At 45.1% G+C, this 19,955-nt stretch overlaps 2 protein-coding genes across 6 annotated transcripts in view; one reads left to right on the top strand and one right to left on the bottom strand.

The window, feature by feature from the left end:
• RNF220 (ring finger protein 220) overlaps positions 1–19,955 on the bottom strand; it is a 347,984-nt gene that overhangs the window by 281,536 nt on the left and 46,493 nt on the right. Inside the window, exon 1 of one of the 5 annotated variants that reach the window (XM_006153785.3) lies at positions 3,641–3,690. The exons of the other annotated variants lie outside the window; for them this stretch is intronic. The gene's annotated coding sequence lies outside the window, so the exon portion shown is untranslated. Of the gene's footprint in view, positions 1–3,640; positions 3,691–19,955 lie in introns of those variants that run through there. 5 annotated transcript variants of the gene reach the window in all.
• LOC102487846 (collagen alpha-1(II) chain-like) lies at positions 2,564–5,312 on the top strand. Its single transcript, XM_027773896.1, has 3 exons — positions 2,564–2,582; positions 3,960–4,172; positions 4,549–5,312. Exons 1-3 carry the CDS (start codon positions 2,564–2,566, stop codon positions 5,310–5,312), a joined length of 996 nt encoding a protein of 331 aa, XP_027629697.1.

Genomic DNA, 19,955 nt, shown 5'->3' with positions numbered 1-19,955 from the left:
CCTACACGTTCCGGGTGAAATGCGCCTGAGCCCAGCAAAGAAGAAAAAAATCATAAAACCTCCAAATACAATATTCCCTGAGCAAATGAGCTTTGGAAGGCCAAGTCACCCAATAGATTAGGTTGGGGGTCGGGGGGCTCCTACATTTTAAAGGGCTCCTACCTGAATGTACCACTCACGGCAGGCCTGACATGCAGAGAGCAGGTTCTGCCTACACAATTTGAACATATGTATCCTCTCTTCATCTCCCCCAGCAATGCCTTGATACTGAAAAATCCCTAAATCAAGCACATCTAGACCAGGAGCATCTTTTCTTATTAGTTGGTACAAATTATTGCTGTGGATAAATCATATGCATTGGCACATATATAAACACACATCTTCATGCATCATCTAAGACTGTTTCCAGAAAGAAGTGCTATGTGAACAAACAACAGTAATGTTATTTTTGATGCACGCCCCTTTCTAATCACACGAGCTTTCTATTTCTCTTTTCTGAAAAGGAACAAAACCTTCATCAATAATATGCCTGGCGTCTCTGACAATATTTAAAAACATAATGGGTGCCTTTGGCATATGCTCTCCAGAAGCGGCTGTCTTCCAGGGGCAGCAAAGAACAGATCAGTAATTTTAGTTACTAATGCACTCAGTCTTAAGTAGATTTGTAAACTGCCTTGGATTTGCCATTAACATTTAGAGCAAAATGTTAACAAAATTTCTGACTTATTTTGCTCTGCACTGGCCCAGTCAGAGTTGATGTCCAATAAAAAGCCCCTGGAACAAACTGAAGTTCAGAGAGACTTCTTTCAGTTTCCCTTGTAAATGTAGGTTGTACATTTTCATAGTCACCGATTCTATGTCAGACTTTATTTTGAGTGGGCGGTGGGAGAAGAGCTATATATCAAAAGCCAGGATAACATAAGGTGACCAGTAGGACTTACTGGCTTCAAAAATACACACTAAGTAGAAACTTAATGAAAAAAAAAAAAAAAAAAACCAAACCACCATCTGCTCCAAATTGTAACCTTTAGCTTGAGAGTCATAGCAGAAATCATTTGCCCCCTCCCTTTAAAAGAGCCCACAAAATGATGGAGTGTCTTTGGTATTCCCTCAGATGGAGAAACCTCAGTTCAACTGGAGATGAATCCTCCCAGTTTAATGCAGTGCAAAGAGAGTATTTCCTTCTCCCATCCTGTAGCAGACATGTCAATGACTGTTATTAATTGGGAAGATGAGTGGACACCATCAGCCTGCTTCCTCATTTGGCATCTTTCCTTATAGACATCATTGCTAAATTACCAGATTATGTATCTCACATTAACGGATTTTTCTCTCTTCCAAATTTTAAATAACTTTCCTGTCAAGTTAGAGCAGTGCAGGGAATGATCTGCCAGGGACAGCCAGTGAGCTGACAAGTCTGGAATCCTGTTCTTGGCTGTTTTCAAGTCAGATTAATGGTTACACAACATGGATGCTCTGATAGTGGGTCTAGGGCTGTTCCAAGGGTTCTAAGCAGCTCTTCCCTACAGAAATAAATAACTACCTGTCTATCAACAAACAGTATTACACAAGGCAAGCTAGAGAAAAGGACAAACGTAATATGCTGGGGGCACAGGGAGACTGTGCCTCCCCCTCAAGACACTCCCTTCTCCAGGATTCACTTTCTAATTTTACTTCCTAGATCACCTCATTATGTTAAATGAGTTTCATAAATTAGTAATCTGGCGACAGCACCGGACACTCCAACAGAACACAGTGAATCACTCAAACCTGGTTATTCATTTGAAAACTTCATTACACCGAAAATAAATCAACAACATTTTTCCAGGCCACATCTCTTTTCACTCCACTGTGTGGGCGTTGGTCACTGTCGTTAGTCTCCGATGGAGGAGGGGTGCTTTTTTTCTTTCCCCTTTTCTTTCTTACCCCCCTCCTCACATTAACAACTTGTGTAGATGAGGCTTCAGCAGACCACAGTCATTATGAAAATCTATAGTTAATACACTCCCAATGTCAAAATGTCATGGGTTTAAACACAGAACCCAAAATAAGAAAACTAACTGACCCTCTTAATTAAAAAAATATGGATTGTAAGATAATCAGCTTGATGGAGCATTTGGGTGACTGTAAAGAACCGGGCAAAGGGAAAGTAAGTAACTGTTACTTTTCTGCCTCTATGCTGATTTTTTTTAATTTAGCACTTCGTGCAAATCCAGATTAAAATAACTCCAGCTATTGATCCGAGCAGTGGAATTGACATTAATTTTAGTTCACTTCTCACTTTGCAAAGGGATCAATAGGAAGTAATAACAGCTGACATCCCCGCTGAAAGGAGGAGAAAGAAGGGCTGAAGACAGAAATCGAAAAGCAACCAAATAAATCATCAGCTACTTTTCCACGGCATCAGACAAACTCCAAACAGATTGCAAAAAGTCTTTGTTGAATTAACTAAACAAGGAGGAGGGATCAATCCACGAAGCTAAATAAATTGTCTGGCAGGTAGTGAGGGTGGACGGAGGGACCAACAAATATTGAGTTTTAAAAATTTCAAATCCTTGACGTGATGGGTTTGGTGCAGCTCTGTATGTGTGGGAGTTTGTTTGTTTCTTAAATCACACACCGGACTCTGGTTTAAAGTGATTACAAAACGCCAGCTAACTGAATAATTAGTGAGATTACTAATTGCGTGGTTAAACATGCCAGAACCAAGACAAATGAAACGAAGCCGGCGTTTGGAACGTGAAAATGTCTGAGGCTGGGTTGATGCGCAGCGCTCTGCGCTCTCCTGCGCGAACCAACCACTTTCGCACAGAAAAACCGAAACCTAGAGAGAAAGTCTCAGGGAGTGAACAGTTTCCCCACCCCAGCCTCTGCCCATCCCTGTCCAGGGTCTGGTCTTCCTGACCCGCGCCGGGATCCGCCGCGTAGGAGGAAGCGGTGTTGCTGCTGCTGCAGTTGCCGAGAGCCAAACCCACTTGCAAATGACTGCCACAAAGAAAGCTGCAAAGGGCTCTTTCCTTGCGCCGAGCTCAGGGCGCCCACCAAACTGCGACTCTGCTGGCAATTAAAGTGCACACACAACACTCCCTGCTTATTACAACAGGTGACATTTTTGTGGTCTCTGAACCGTTTCCAAAAGCCAGGAATTAAAATAATAGAACAAATTAAACGATATTTTTCCTTTGCATAAATAAACTTTTAAAAAATTAACAGGCAACTTAAAAAGCAAAGAACAATGGGCAATGAAGTCAGAGTAGTGGGGGGTGATGAGGAACGCGGAAAGAATTTTTTTTTTAAGTTCACAGACTTCGCTTGAAGAGAATTCCCGCACACCAAACGCCTGGGGGGGTATTTGGAAACACCACTCTAACAGAATTTTACCGCCATATGCGAGAGCTCAGGGAGCGGAGCGTAAGGTAACACGGTTCCAGGGCGAGAGAGTCGACGCCTGCGGTTTAGACAAGGCTGGATATCGGTCTCAGATTTGGACCCGGATCCAGGCTCAGCTTGGCCAATTGGTGCGAATCCGTGACAGTCCGGCGGGTCTGAGAGTGCGGGGCCACAGGGATGCCGGCTTAGCCAACGGGTGCAGAATTTGCCGAGGAGAGCCTCGACCAGGAAAAGCCAACTTTTCCTATACCTTATTTTCCAAGGGAAAACGGAGGAAGAAGAGGCGAGGGCGAAACCTGCATGCACTTGGGGCCAACACAGAGCCGAGCTCACCACTGCAAGGCCTGACCTCTCCCTCGGGCTCTCGGTTGCCTTCGTACAAAGAATACTTTAGGTCCCAACAATCTCCTCACGAAACAATCTGCTTGGAACTTTGAGGAACCAGGGCGCGGATCTGAGAAGAACCAAGTGTGAGGGACCCTGGTTTGCATCCGCGCAGGGCCCACGGGGCAGGGGCTCCGGGCGGCCTGCCTTAGACCAAAGTCCCAAGACTTCAAGCCCCTGAGCAGCCCCGCCCCGCACGGGTCACCCGGGTGCGGTCGCTGCGCTCCACCGCTCCAGAGGGCAGCCACTGGCTCCGCCACTCCAGCTCTCCCGCACCTCCACTCCAGCAATCGCGCAAGTGCGGGCGGGCGCGGGGCTGCCCGGCCCTCCCTGTTCCCGGGGTGCCGGAAGGGAGTTTCTGCCGCCGGCGGCTGCACACAGCGCGGCTCTCAGAACAGGTGTGTGTCCCTGCTCGCTTCCGCGCCTCGCCCGGACTCCGTCGGTCACCAGCCGCGCGGCGCCACCCGGTCCGCGGCTTTTCCCCCTCGCCCCGGAGCGCAACGAGCGAACTCACGCCACTTTTGCCGGGTCTCTGCGGGCCAAGGAGGGATCGCAACGAAAGGCGCCCGCAGTGTTTTTTCCTCGACGGCTTGGGGTGTACGGATCGAAAGGCCCCGGGAGATCAAGTTCAGCCCAGGTCAAGCTCTGAACCGCCGCTGGTCTCTCTCGCAGGCCCCCGGCCCGCTCTGCTTCCCCCAATCCTACTCGCCGCTTCCTCACTGCCCGCCCTTTTTTTCTCTTTATTTTCCCTTTCTCTCCCTTTTGCTCCTCAAGCCGACTCCAAAGCGGAGGCGAGAGGCAAGACGGAGCTGCTGGCATCGTGGGCACTGAGCACCCGTGTTTCCCCTCTCATCTGCTCTGGGGCAGGGAGGCGGCGCAGGCGGGAGACCCGGGACAACCCGGGCGGGCCAGGCAGAGCTGCGCCCCACACTGATGGCTCTGGCCCCACGCACCCAGTGGGTACGACGCGTGCCAGGCTCCAGGCTCGCACCCGGGCCCTCTGCCGGATCAGAGGCCAGGACCCGAGAAAGCAGGACGTTCTTAACGCGAAGCGAGAGCCCTTCCTCTGTCCCTGGGCAGCACGGAATCCCGCTACCTCGGGGCTCCTGCGCGCCCTCGCCGGCCGAGGTCAACCCGGGCCGCGAGCCCTTGGAGGGGCTCCTGGAGTGGGGAACGAACCGGCATCCCCTCGGATGGCCGCACCACCGTGGGCGGCCTCGCCCGGGGGGCCACACGGAAGCTCTCCGCCCAAGTTTGTTGTGCCCTGGAAGAAAAGGCTTTCTCTTACAAAGCACAAAGGCGAAACGCCCAGGCCGAGCCCTGAAAAGCTCCGGATTGGGGGGAGGGGGCGGCCGGAGGCAAGGGAGCACGGTGGCAGGGCCGGGCTCCGACTGGAGAAGGTCGCCGGGCTCAGTCAGACGAGCGCGGCGGCGGTGGCCGCAGGACCGACTGCAGCGACCCGCATGCTCGCTGAAAAGTTTTGTTCTCAAGTCGGAAGAAGAGAAATTGTTACTCAGTTGAAGGCAGGTCTTGGATAAAGATAAAACTTCAGAAAAAGGAATGAGTCCCAGTCTATTCGATCGTCCTCCCGCCTCACTCCGTAGAACTGCTGGGAGAGAGGGTCTGGACCCCGAAAGTCCCAGGAGATCCCATAGGTCGAGTTGCTCTAAGGCCAGGCCGGCTCAGGGCAGCGGAGCGGGGAGTTTACCGGCTGCATTTTGCACGGTCCACCTCAGTGCCAGCACCTGCCTCCTCCCAGCCCGTCGAGGACCCCCCCACACACACACACACACCCGCTTCCCCACTGCCCTCCCTCCACACCCTTCACACCCACCCTGGCTAGGAAAGAGTAAGCCGAGCACGGGATTGGGGGACAACCCCCCCAGCTTGTCCTCGGGTACCCCACCAGGCCGGCTGTGTGTTGCGTGGGGACAGTCGGGGCCGTTTCTCATTCGGATCATCCCTTCCTTATCCCACCCGCCACCTCGGCCTCCCCACTGAGTACCACCCAGACCCGGCCCCGCCGGAAATCACCGCGGGATACACAGGGGAGCCCGGCGAGAAGGCATTCTCGCGATCGACCCAAACAAAGTGGGAATGGGACTTATTAAAAGGTGGAGAAAATAAGTGCTACTCCTTTCCCTTTCTATCCCCTCACCCTCCCTCCTTGTCCAATTCCCGAGTCTGGTCCCTCCCCCTTGCACCCCCCAAATAAAACACATTAAGAAAAACTCAAGACGGAAAGTTTGAGTGAGGCAGCGCACGGAGCGCGCAGGGCACGGACGCCGCAGGCTCCGTTGCGATGATCTAAGCAGCACCAGTCCGGGTCCCAGCCCCTGCCCCTGCCGCTGTCCGGGGGGATGGAGGGGGGGGGCCTCACGAATCCCTAGGAAACCGACCCGGAAAGTTAGCCAGGTTCCTGAGCAACCCGGCCGCACTCGCACCCACCCCTCCTGCGTACGCACACACATCCACACCCCTTTCTGATCTCCATACTTGCCGTGGAAATTCCTTGGGAGAATGGTCGCACTTTTCAGGACACCGAGGGAAGAAGGCGGAGAGTGTGGTGCATGAAAAGTCCCGGGTGCGCAGAGCCGGCGGAGGCAGCGGCGGCGGCGGCGGCGGCAGCGGCAGCAGCAGCAGCAGGCGGCTGGCCCCGGGTGTGTGTTCGCGAGCTGCCTGGGATTGCATGTACAGATCAAGAGACTCGGTTGGTGTGAGAGAAGGAGCAGTGCTGCCTCTCAGCGCTGGCTCTAATCAGTGAATGAGCCTCCACTCTCCCAGGGACTCGGAGACACACACTCGCGCGCGCACACACACACACGCACGCACACATTCTCACACTCACACACATACAGGCACTCTGAGCACTGAATACATTAGGGCACTAAGGGACTCTGGGAAATGGAGTCCAGACCCAGGGCACTCCTGGAGAACAGACCTGCTGGCCCACACCAGAGAGCTCAAAAGTCTTGGGGTTGCAGGCAAGGCGGAAAGTAAAGAGAGGTTGCTTTTGTAAACACCCCTCTACCCCACCTACCTGGCAAAGAGCCCAGTGAATGGCTTGGTACTGTTCCTTTCTTGACCCAAAAGGGACCAGGAGTAACTAGAATACCCTCTGCTTCTAAATGACCCCCAAATCCTGACTCCCTCATAAACTCTGCCCTTTTCCAGAAAAAAAATGTTATCACTTGGTTCCTGTGATGCTGTTCTGGTTCTTTGCCTATAATAATAAAATAATAAAGGAATAAAACTATAACTTTTAGAGGGAGTGGACATGGCCTAGCTTATCAGATTTGGGAATCATTTTTTTCCTTGATGTTTTATTGATGTTTCTTTCACCGTTCTTTCTTTTCAAATCGTGTTATATCATCCATTAATAATAGCAGAAGATAAATAGGGCAGATGGACAGAAAACTAACATTCCTGAGTGCTGTCCACAAACCCAGTTATGGACTAAATGCCTTTTATAACCTCATTTAATCCTTAGATTCATTCTGGAGATAATATTATCACTAGTTTTTGGAAGAAGAAACTGAGATCGAAGGGTTTTGTAATGTACTAGTGAGATCATGGTTAGCAGGTCTAGGGTAGCAGGTAGTCCTAGCCCTGAAAGCAAAGCCCAACCAAAATCTAATCCTGGTTTAAGAAACCATTCCTTTGTTTTATGGCTCAGTTTGTAACATCTCATATTTCTCATCTGGAAAAATAATGGAGGAAGAGGGAGTACACATTGATAATCCACCCTGCAAAGAACCACCTAGGATTACAAATTGTCTAAATGAGATGCAAGGTCTCATTCTTGCTATTATTTCTTGGTCTTTTTTTCTTATGTTTAACATTAAGGGTAACACCTAAATATTATTTATGGTAGGTATGTGTATGTTGTTTGTATTGAAAAAAATTTTAATTACTAATTCTTTATATAAATAGCCAATATGATCACCTAGAGTTCTATGTTTATGCTTATTTCTGACTCTATAATTCATGAGATTAGGGTTGTGTGTTTAGGAACCTCTAAGACTTTATCCATGTCTAGTCATTCACTCATACACCAGCATTTATGATGTTAGGTGCTATTCTTTCTACTAGATTGTTTTCTCGTTGGAATGATTGTAAACTTCATGAGGGCAAAACCATGTTTGTTTTATTCAACATTATACCTTTGGCATTATACCCTACTATGTCTTAACTGAATGACATGTAATCTACTTTTTAACTGGTTTCTCTGCTTCTTGTCTAACCTCCCCCCTGCCCATCCAGCAACTAGTGTTTGTTTTAAAATAGAAATCCTACCACGTTACAGTGTTCATCTCTTAGTTGAATGAATAAATGAAGATATAAAAATGAACAAAATTCCTATCCCCAAAGAGCTCACTGTCTAGTAGAGGAGACAGAGTTAGAAATGAATTTCAATGACTACTATAATTAAGGTGACCGTATCATTGATCTGTCTGAGATAAGTTTGATCTCAGAAAAGGGGCACTAGTAATAATTATACTGGATGACAGGTATGAACAGGGCCATCCTGGGCCCAACAGGTAAATGGTCACTCCAATTACGAAAAGTGTTTCATTCATTCATTTAACAAGAAACTATTGAGAAGCTCCTGTGTGGTATGTTGGAAGAAACATAAGCCATTTGATTTCCCTAGAAATTGAAGTAGGAGGCATTGAGCATAAAGGATAAGTAGGAGAAGTGGGTCAGATCACAAAAGGGTTTGTAGAGTAAGCACAGGAAAGTGGGCTTTATCCTGTAGATGATGAGAAACCCTTAGAGAGGTTTTTAGGGGATGTGACACGGCAGAATTTCTGTTTTAAAACAAGCATTTGTTGCTACATGGGCAGGGTGGAGATTAGAGAAAAGGCAGAGACCAATTAAAAAGTTGACTATGGGCCGGCAGGTGGAGTGATGGTTGAGGTGCTGGACTCCCACTTGGCCAACCACAATTCAAGTCCTGGACCTAGTGGCTTGCTTTGCTTTCTCACTTTCCCTTTCTCTCACCCTCTGTCTCTCTCTGACCAAAAAAGAAATTTTTTTGAGAGTTTTTTTTGCTATAGGGTGCGTGCGCTTGCCAGACAGACAGAGAGACAGAGAGACAGAAAGTGAGAAATCACCCCCCAGGGGGGATGGCCATGCCGCAATCCCTTCTCCTCCATTCTCCTCTCGGGATCTTGGGCACGCACGCACACGCACCCGGCATGAGTTTAAGCCACCAGGTCCAGGACGCAAACCATGGTCAACTACGTGGGAGTCCAGTGACATGGCCATTACACTAACTGCTGGTCCCTCTCTGGCCAAAATTTAAAAAAGAATAATAAATAAATAATTCTTTTTTTAAAAAAAGTTGATTACATGTCATTCAGTTGAGACACAGTAGAGCCTGAACTAAGTACTATAGGAGTAGGGATGGAGAGTAGGGGACATGTTACAGTAAGATCTAAAAGGTAGAATCAACAGAAGTTGGCCACTTTACTATGGTAGATGAAGACAGAAGGAAGACCCTATATAAATCCTAAATAATATTTAAAAAATTTATTGCACAAGATATCAGTACTTTCATGTTCATCAATTGTAAAAGGCTTCCTCAGCTCAACTTGTAGAATTCCCATAAATCCAGCGCACATGCTTACAGGTAGGTGGTATGATAAGGAATGCTCTGTTAATCATCAAACCAAACATTTTTAATTGCTACCATATGTAATGGTCCTCGTTATGATGCAGGTACTTAGAAACTGGAAGAAAGAATCACTGTCTACAAAGACGATCTAAATGAAAATATTAAATGCAAAAGAAACCACAAAACCATAGCACAAGTATACAATACAAAATCAAATATGTAGTACCTCACTAATTCACAGGTCATGTGTTCAGCAAAGTCAGCTATCCAAAACACAATGAAGCAGGAAATAAGCAAAAAGGGTCCCAGAATAGCCAAAATAAACATTACAAAGTCCATGCACTAAAGTTAACACATTTCACTCCTAGGAGAATTCCGTAAGCCTTCACTCAGAGCTGATTTACTCTTTCTTAGGTACAATTCTAATAAGCTTGATTATTTGGCTTTCCCATTCACAGCTGATTAAGATTGTCAAATTAAAAGGGGGCAGCCATTAAAAAGAATGAGATAGACTTGAATGTACTGACATGGAAGGATGCCTGTTATATATTGTCAAGTGGGAAGAAAGGCCAGTCATATAAAAGAAGCATAATGTGATTTGCTATTTGTATATATACATAAGTATACACATACATTGATAGAAAAAGGCTGGTCAGGGATACGCATTAAACTGTTAACAATGGCCATGCCTATGAATGGATATGGGGGTCCTTGGGGAGGCGACAGGAATGAGGGGAGGACTTTGACTTTTTACTTCCTACCCTTTTGTTGGTTTTCAAAGAATATATATTAGTTTTCTAATTTTAATATCCATTTAAAGGCGTATAAAAGGAACAAAGGGTAGAACTGCCAGAGCAAGCTCTCTAACAGTGAGCAGCAGTAGCTGAACTGTAAGAGGCAAGCAAGAACTCAAAAACCAAAAGAGAGGAGCCAACAGGTGGCACGGTGGTTAAGGCACTGGACTCCCATATGTTCAACCATGGTTCATGTCCTGGACCTGGTGGCTTGCTTTCCCTTCTCCCTCTCTCTCTCTGGTGAGTGCATGTGCCCTATGGCAAAATTTTAAATAATAATAACAGATAATTTTTAAAAGTGTGAATGGGATTGTTTGAAGGTTAAGTTTTTCCTTTAGGAAAAGGAGAAAAATGGGTAGAGCAGTCTGGGATACGAGGATAGTGTATACAAAGGCACAGAGACAGGGAATGTCTTGGCACTAGGATTATTTGGTGGAAGCCAAAAGCCCTGTCCCATCAGAGGTCCCGGAGTATGTCACAGATTTCAACCCAGCATAATCCTGATGCTTTCGAGGATAAATCATCAAGGAACACATTATGCTTAGTATATTTTACTTATGAGAGCAAGTATGTAAAAACTCAGAAAAATAAATTCCTACCCAAATGATGACTTAAACAGTAGATTTTGATACTTTAGGAAGTAAATTTCGGTTGTCTGAAAAGTATACTTTTGTGGAACACATTATTCCCTGAAGATGAGAGGAAAAGGAAATTTCACTTTATGGAAGAGCAGAGGTGATACAGAGTAAGGAATGGTCCATAAACTCCACATTCGACAAGCACATATTGTCTATTGAGTGCCAGCCATGAAGAATACAAAGATAAATTAAAAACTAGTTCCTGGCCTAGAGCAGCTTACAGTCCAGCAGCAGAGATGAAGAAAACGAAGATGAATGGCACAGTGCGAGCAGTACAGTAATGGGGATTTTGAGTAAAGTGGGGAGGCACAGAAGACAGAGGAGTTGATTCCACCTGGTGCTATTAGGAAAGGAGGCAGAGACTTACACAAGTGGGCATTCAGAAAATAACTGTCACATTGGACAACTGCTTCATTAAAAATGACTATTGGGCTGGCTCTGTGGTGCAGCTCAAAGAGAAACGGGATCCACAAGGCGGCCATAGTTCAAAACCTTAGGTGGGTCAGCCTGAAACACAGGAGCATGTGTGTAAGTGCCCAAGATCCTACAGGCTGGAGGGCTGGAGGAAAGAAATGTAGGCATGACCAGATCCTGTGTAGGGTGTTCATCTCTCTCTCTCTGTCTCCCTGTCTCTCTCCTGTGCATGCTTACACTTCATCATGAATAAAGAAAAACATGTTTTCAAAAATGACTATTGTATGAGTTGACACTTAAGTAGACTTTGTAGAATAAGTTCCTAAAGGAGAAAAATGGGTCGAAGACCCTGGGAAAGGGAAGAATGTGTCCAAAGGGACAGAGACACGGAATGTCTCTGGCACATTTAGATAGTACATCTCAAACTGTTCCACAAAGAAAGTGGTGATGGTGGTGGTGTTTAAGGACAAGTGTGATATGGCTTGCCACCAGCTTGAATATATGTATCCTGTTTTCTGTTGAAAAAATAGAATGGAAATTTTGCCTTCAACTTCACGAATATATTATGCTTTTATATAAAACCATTATTTCAATTACTAATCATTTGATAGAAATGGCTCCAGAAAAATGCATCACATTTATCTGGTACTTTCACATATGCCATGTGTAACACTAGATTATCTAGGGGGCATTTAATTTGAAAAACAAAGGTTTAGAAGACAAAAGGGTAGATTGGAAAAGTAGATCAATGGATTGTGGAGGGTCTTATTTGTCACATTAAGGAACTGGGCACTCCTAATGTCCAGCTAACACCTATTCAAATTTCAAGACTGCTTAGGCACTGCTCTTCCAGGAAACAACTTGTGCATGAGCCCTTTCTTCTTGAATCCTATTATGATAGCATCCTATGCATTTCTCTGTCCTCTTATCACACTGTGTTGGATTATCTATTAAGTTTTTAGAGTCCTCCACCAGACTTTGACCAGCTTAAAAGCAGAACTCTGCCTTGGTTGTTTTGCAGGGTACTTAGTACAATAGACGCTAGTCTCTGTTGTACTGAACTGATCTAAATAAGAGGAAAAGATTTAGGGAACCAGCAGTTAGCGTAATGGCTATGTCGCTGGACTCCCATGTAGTTGACCGCGGTTCGCGTCCTGGACCCCGTGGCTTAAAACTCACACCGGGCATGTGTGCGTGCATGCCCAAGATCCCGAGAGGAGAATGGAGGAGAAGGGATTGCGGCATGACCATCCCCCCTGGGGGGTGATTTCTCGCTTTCTGTCTCTATGTCTCTCTCTGTCTGGCGAGCGCACGCGCCCTATAGTGAAAACCTCTCAAAAAAAAAAAAAAAAAGAGGAAAAGATTTAGAAAGCATTACCTGGCCTGTATTTTAAGCTTCTTGAGAGGACGCATCATTCCCTCCCCAGTTACCATTAGCCTGAACCATCACAGTGAATGTTAATGAACATGTAGAATGAATGAGCCAGTAGCCATTAAAAATTCTGAAGATGTCCATCCCAGGATTTCTGGTTTTATAGCCTAGAGGTTAAGGGAGCCAGATCCCATATAACCCAGCACCTGCAGTTCCAACCTTGGCCTCAACAGCTTGAAAAACATGGTGGGCACATGTGTGTGTGTGCCCCAAATCTCGACAAGATGAAGCAGTGGAGGAAAAGGGATTGTATTATGACCACATGCTATGTGGGGGGTAGGAGAGCTTTCTCCCGCTCTCTCTGGTGAGCACATGTACCTTTGGCAGTTAAAAAAAAAAAAATCTCAAAATGGGAATGACATGACCAAATCAATATTTAGAAAAATAACTTTGGAGGCAATTTGAAATGTAGACCAGAGAGGGGGACCAGCAGATGGCATAATGGTTACCTCAACCAAGTTGCTAACCATGGTTCTAGTCCTGGCCCAGTGGCTTAAAACTCACACCAAGCATGTGTGTATGTGCGTGCCCAAGGTCCTGAGAGAATGAAGGAGAAGGGATTGTGGCATGCACAATCTCCCTGAGGGGTGATTTCTCGCTTTTTGTCTCTCTGTCTCCCTGGCAAGTGCATATGCCCTATAGCAAAAATCTCTCTCTCAAAATAAAAAAAGTATAGGGAACCAGCAGTTAGCATAATGGCTATGTCGCTGGACTCCCACCTAGTCGACCACAGTTCGCGTCCCGGACCCAGTGGCTTAAAACTCACGCCGGGCGCATGTGCGTGCGTGCCCAAGATCCCGAGAGGAGAATGGAGGAGAAGGGATTGTGGCGTGACCATCCCCCCTGGGGGGTGATTTCTCGCTTTCTGTCTCTATGTCTCTCTCTGTCTGTCTGGCGAGCGCACGCGCCCTATAGCGAAAACCTCTCCAAAATAAAAAAAAAAGTATAGATCAGAGAGGGATAACACTGGAGACAAAGAGATTAGGTGGAAAAAAATTTGCAAAATAAAACACCACCCATAGGGATAAAAGATGATCTTTTCTTAATAAATGTTTTCCTAATTGCCTACTTTGACTAGATATTTATATTTATTTTGAAAGGCAGATCTTCGTGTGCTCTCAGGATTCCCTGACAGAGGATAGTTAGTTACCTCATACAGGAAGCTGTCCCTGACCCCAGCCCCCACCAGGCTTGTGCCTTCATGTACATCAGGAGGTCATCGAGGGCAAGGACTACGTCTTATTCATCTTGGTATCTCCGATGCCTAGGACATGCCTGCTCAATAAATGTTTGCTGAATGAATGAACACATAAATTGATCTATTAGTATACTGTACTCGAGCTCCGACCAGGACACAGAGGACCGAATGATCCCCTGTGTGTAGGTTTCTGGATATAGGAAACAGAACAAATAAAGCAGGACTGGATACAGAGATACACCTATTCCACAGGTAATGCAGGGTAAATTTCTCTCTCTGACCCCTCCATCCTCATTCTGAAGAATAACTCTCATTGAGTGAAAATCAATAAAAGTCATTTTAAGGGAAGTAGGTTTAGAAAAAGGCTCTGAAGGAGGGGAAGGGAGGGGAACTTCAAGTTCGACCAATTTGGATTTTTTAAAATGAAAATGTGTAAGCTTCCACAATTTTCTAAATGTGTCTCCATCGCTCAACACATAAGCCAACAGGTTTTTTTTTTTTTTTTTTTTGAAATTTACAGGTTTTTAAAAATTTTGCTGGAGGGCACATGCACTCGCCAGAGAAAAACAGAAAATGGAAGAGAAAGTGAGAAAGCATCTCCCATGGGGATGGTCACACCACAATCCCTTCTCCACCATTTCTCTCTTCTTTCAGGATTTTGGGCATGCACACACACACATACATCTACTGCTTCTCTACTGTTTGGGCACGCACACACACACACATGCATCTACTGTTTTCTCAAGTCCTGGACTTGAAATGTGCTTCATCCATGTGGGATCCAGGTGCCTTAGCCACCACGCCACTGGCTGGCCCTGAGATTTCCAGTTCTATAATTCCAAAACAAAAAAACAAATGCATAGCAGAAATAATAAATCCTCTATTTTTCACACTAACACATCAACAAGAAACTTTCTGAAGTAGTTGCAGACAGCTCACAGAGACATTCTACCAGCATCAACGCTGAGACTGACTATCCAGCAACCTAGCAACAAATATTTACTGACTGCATGCTGCAAAGAAGGCATTAGGAAGGGTCATAAAAGATGCCCACCCCACCCGACAGAAAGAAATAAGATGCATTTCCTATCTGCTAAGAAATTTGTGTATTTGGGACCAGCAGTTAGCGTAAAGGCTGTGTTGCCGGACTCCCACTTAGTCGACTGCGGTTCAGGTCCCGGACCCGGCAGCTTAGACTCACACCAGGCGCATGTGCGTGCGTGCCCAAGATCCCGAAAGGAGAATGGAGGAAAAGGGATTGTGGCGTGGCCATCCTCCCTGGGGGGTGATTTCTCGCTTTCTGTCTCTCTGTCTCTGTCTTTCTGGCGAGCACACGCGCCTTATAGCAAAAACCTCTCAAAAAAAAAAAAAAAAAAGAAAAAAAAAAGAAATTTGTGTATTTGTGGTAACTCATAATCAAAAGTAAAGTTAAATAAGGCCCAATTCAACTGTAATGCAGATAAAATGTGAGTAACACAGGCAAACTGTTGTAAGATTTCAAAGATCAGAGAGACCATCATGGTTTGAAGCATTTTGGGAGAAGGTAAGATTTATTTTTAAAGAATTATTTTTTATTTAACTTTATTTATTTATTCATTCATTTCAATTTGACCAGAGAGGGAGAGAGCAAAAGAGAGAAGCAGGGGTGGAATGGGAAAGCAAGCCGCCAGGTCCAAGACGCAAATCATGGTTGGCCATGTGGGAGTCCAGTGCCCTCAACCGCCATGCCACCTGCCAGCCCTGAGAAGGTAAGATTTAAGCAGGGCATTAGGAAGATACAGTTTGAATATTAAAGAGTGGAAAGTATCACAAGAACAATGCCCTTGGCATGTCAGAAAACAACTTACCCAAGGGTTGCATCATGAAGAGTATTTGCAATGAGTTATTAAAATTTGAGATGGGGACCAGCAGTTGGTGTAATGGCTATGTCGCTGGAGTCCTATGTAGTCAACCACAGTTCCAGTTGCGGACCTGGTGGCTTAAACTCACTCTGGGTGCATGTGTGTGCATGCCCAAGATCCCAAGATGAGAATGGAGGAGAAGGGATTGCGGCATGGACATCCCCCTTGGGGGATTACTTTTGGCTTTCTGTCTCTTTGTCTCTCTCTGTCTTTCTGGCAAGTGCACACAGCCTATAGCAAAAACCCCTCAAGAAAAAAAACTGAGATGGAAATATAGCACTGTATTAAGGATAACTAAGGGCAAATCTGGGTTTCAATCCTGTTTCTACCACTCACTGAGCAACCTTGCCACATATCTTCTCTGAAGCTCCATATTCACAAACAGAAACATTGTAATAAGTATTCAATAGGTGATAGGACCATGCTCTCCTCTCAAAGTATAAATTTGTAACTTGAGGTTTCTAGAGACTGAAAAAAAATACACACATATACACACACACACACACATAAAAAGAAGTACAGAACAGAGCAGATCTGTGTAGAACACATAGTCAGTCCTTTGGCTTTCACTGCGTCCAATGGAGTAGCGATTTCATTACCGATTTCTATTAGAAGCAAGATTTTAGTATCCTTATTTGTTCAAGTCGAATCACTGTTTTTCCTTTCTTAAAAATACTCTGAACCTGAAGCTGGTAGGCGGTGTGGTGGTTAAGGCACTGAACTCTCACATAACCAACTGCAATTTGAGTCCCAGGCCTGGCAGCTTTCTCTCTCTTGTATGTACCTTATAGCAAATTTTAAAATAATAATACTAACAAATAAAATTAAATAACTATTTTAAAAAATACACTGAACCCTGCTGATTTTTCTCCTCGCTTTCTTAGAAATATCAATAGAATGCTTTTTTTTTTTTTGGAGAGGTTTTTTTCCCCCTCTTTTCTTGCTTGCATTGTTTCTTTTTGTTTTTTTTTGTTTTTTTTTTTTTGAGAGTTTTTTGCTATAGGGCACGTGCGCTCGCCAGACAGACAGAGAGAGACATAGAGACAGAAAGCGAGAAATCACCCCCCGGGGGGATGGTCACGCTGCAATCCCTTCTCCTCCGTTCTCCTCTCGGGACCTTGGGCACGCATGCACACGTGCCTGGCGTGAGTTCTAAGCCACCGGGTCCGGGACACGAACCACGGTCGACTACGTGGGAGTCCAGCGACATAGCCATTACGCTAACTGCTGGTTCCCAAAAGAATGCTTCTTGAGGAAAATAAGGACTGTGAAGATTTCAGATTCTTGATAGTGGCATTTATTCATTCATTGGTTCAACAAATACTTACTGAGCACTTATTTTTGAAAAAAGTCATCAAGTGGAAATACTTCGACTTCTCACATTCTACCTGCACCTGTCCCACTCTCTCTCTGGTCTCTCCTGGAACACAGAGGAAGAGGCCCTGCTCCAATTAAAGGATGGCCCGCCACCTACACTTCCAAACCCAGCCTTCTTTGAGGGCTTTTGCACTTGTAGCATCTGCTTCCTATTTTCAACCTCACCCTCTTTAATGGTTCCTATCTCCTCAGCACTTAAACATAACTCTCTCTCTCTCAAAACAAACAAAAACAAACAAACAAAAACACTGAGAAATAACAACAAAATGAAAGAAAAGAGAAGAAAGAAAAATCCTCTACGGTCCTTCATTCACATCCCCTCCAGTTCTCCTGACTTCTCTTGCCTCTCTTCTGTCCAGTCCAGCTTGTAGAAGGTGTTGTACGCAGACCCTGCCTCTATTTTCTCAGCTCCCATACTTCTCTACCACATCAATCTGGATTTGGTGTCTGGTATTCCTCAAAAAGTGCTGCTGTCATCTCTGGCAAGTGCATGCACCCAATAGCAAAAGTCTTTCTCTTAAAAAAAAAAAAAAAAAAGTGCTGTCAGTAAGGCCATCAACTTTTTATTTCTCATTATACATGATCATTCTTTTTGTGACATCCCACCTTTATGATTTTCTTTTTTCCTCTCTAGCTGCTCCTTCTTGCCTATCTTGACAGATTTTCCTTTATGCAACCATTAAATGTTTTTGAAAGTTCTGTTCTCATGCATATTTCTGTCCCCATTTTGACTTTTTCCTAAGTAAGGTAAATGCATTCACTCCTATGGCGTATTACCATTGACACACCTACAACTCTCAGATCTATAGCTCCAGACCCACATAACCGACCGCCTTCATCAGCTCTCCACCTGAATAGTTCACCAATCCTCCATAATCTGTGTATCCAAATCCAGACTCATTATATTCATTCCCCAGCCTGCTCTTCCTTTGGTGCTCCTTAACTCAGTAAATAACAGCACCAGCTAACCAGTGGCTCAAGAAAAACATCTGCAAGTCATCTTTGACCATTCCTTCTACACCACCTATAACAAATCAGTTGCTAATTTTGTCATTAACAAGACCTCCTAGATATTTCTATTTTTAAAAGAATTATTTATTTTTATTAATTTATTAATGGTTTTTATTCTTTTTTCTTTTCTCTCTCTCTCTCTCTCTCTCTCTCTCTCTCTCTTTTTAGAGGTTTTTGCTATAGGGTGCGTGCGCTTGCCAGCCAGCCAGAGAGAGACAGAGAGACAGAAAGTGAGAAATCACCCCCCAGAGGGGATGGAATGCCTCAATCCCTTCTCCATTCTCCTCTCAGGATCTTGGGCATGCATGCACACACACCCGGCATGAGTTTTAAGCCACCAGGTCTGGGATGCAAACCACGGTCAACTACGTGGGAGTCCAGCGACATAGCCATTATGCTAACTGCTGGTCCCTATTAATGTATTTTAATTTGACTAGAGAGATAGAAACACAGTCAGAGAGAGAGGGAAAGTGGGAAGGCAAGTCAACAGGTCCAGGATTCGAACCATAGTTGGCCATGTAGGAGTGTCCAGCGCCTTAACCACCACGCCATGTGCTGGTCCCCTCTCCTAGATATTTCTAAAAACCATCTGTTTATGTCACTTTCAGTGCTTAAATTACGATTGCTCATTGACCTTGGGATAAAGTCCGAACATTGTTAATATGGTTTACAAGGTCTTGTATTTCTGACCTCTCCCTACGTTTTCAGTTCCATTCATGTCCATTACCCACTGCTCTCTCCTCTCCAGCCTTGTCAGAACCTCAGTGCTTCAATATGCCTCGTGGTCTTGCCCATGTCCAGACCCTGCTCTCATTCCCTCTCCCATCAATCTCTGCCCTGGGTTGCTTCTACTAATTTCCTCAGGTTTCAACTTCACTGTTCTGAAAATGGAAGCATTATTGGTTGGTTCCTCCTTTACAAGCTCCCAGGATGGCCCATTCTTTCTCTCCTTTATAACCCTCCTCACTTTTACACGGTCTGACTTCCCTAGTAGTCTATAAACTCCAAGAGGACAGGAGCGATGTCTGTCTTAACAGTGCACACTAGTGTACAGCATAGCATCTAGCAAATGGTAGGTAATAAAATATGTATTAATTGATGTATACAATCAGCTATAGGCCAAGTTCATCATTATTTCTGCAAAGCCTTCCATGACTCATCCAAGTAGAGTCAATGATTTTCATGTCACATCACCACAAATACCAAGGACTTCATATTTATGTTTGCACTTAACATGCTGTATTACAACCATTTATTTGTTTAACTCCACTTCTAAAATATGAGTTTCTTATATATATGGCATAATGGTTACTTTGCTGGACCCCATGCAGTCAGCCGCAGTTTGAAACATGGACCCAGTGGCTTAAAACTCATGCCGGGTGCATGTCTATGCATGCCCAAAATCCCAAGAGGAGAATGGAAGAGAAAGGATTGCGGCATGGCCGACCCCCTGAGGGATGATTTCTCACTTTCTGTCTCTGTCTCTCTGGTGAGCACATGTGCCCTATAGCAAAAATTTCTATGGGAAAAAAAAAAAAAAAAGATTGTACGTATTTATCTTTTCATCCCCAGCACTTCACCTGGTGTCTGGCACAAAGTAAGTGCTCAATAAATGGTTAAAGAATTGAAAGAACAAACTCTGTCAACTGGCTGGCGATGAGAACCAAAGGATTATGGCAGGTTCAAGATAAACTCTAAGGTATGGTCTAGCCTTTGTCAGAAATGGAGAGATTGTGGGACCAGCAGTTGGCGTAATGGCTATGTCGCTGGACTCCCACGTAGTCGATTGCAGTTCG

This window comes from Tupaia chinensis, unplaced genomic scaffold (assembly GCF_000334495.1).
Source record: "Tupaia chinensis unplaced genomic scaffold, TupChi_1.0 Scaffold000387_1, whole genome shotgun sequence".
NCBI classification, from domain to species: domain Eukaryota; kingdom Metazoa; phylum Chordata; class Mammalia; order Scandentia; family Tupaiidae; genus Tupaia; species Tupaia belangeri.
Note: the sequence above shows the minus strand (reverse complement) of the source record. Positions and strands in the feature narration are given on the sequence as shown.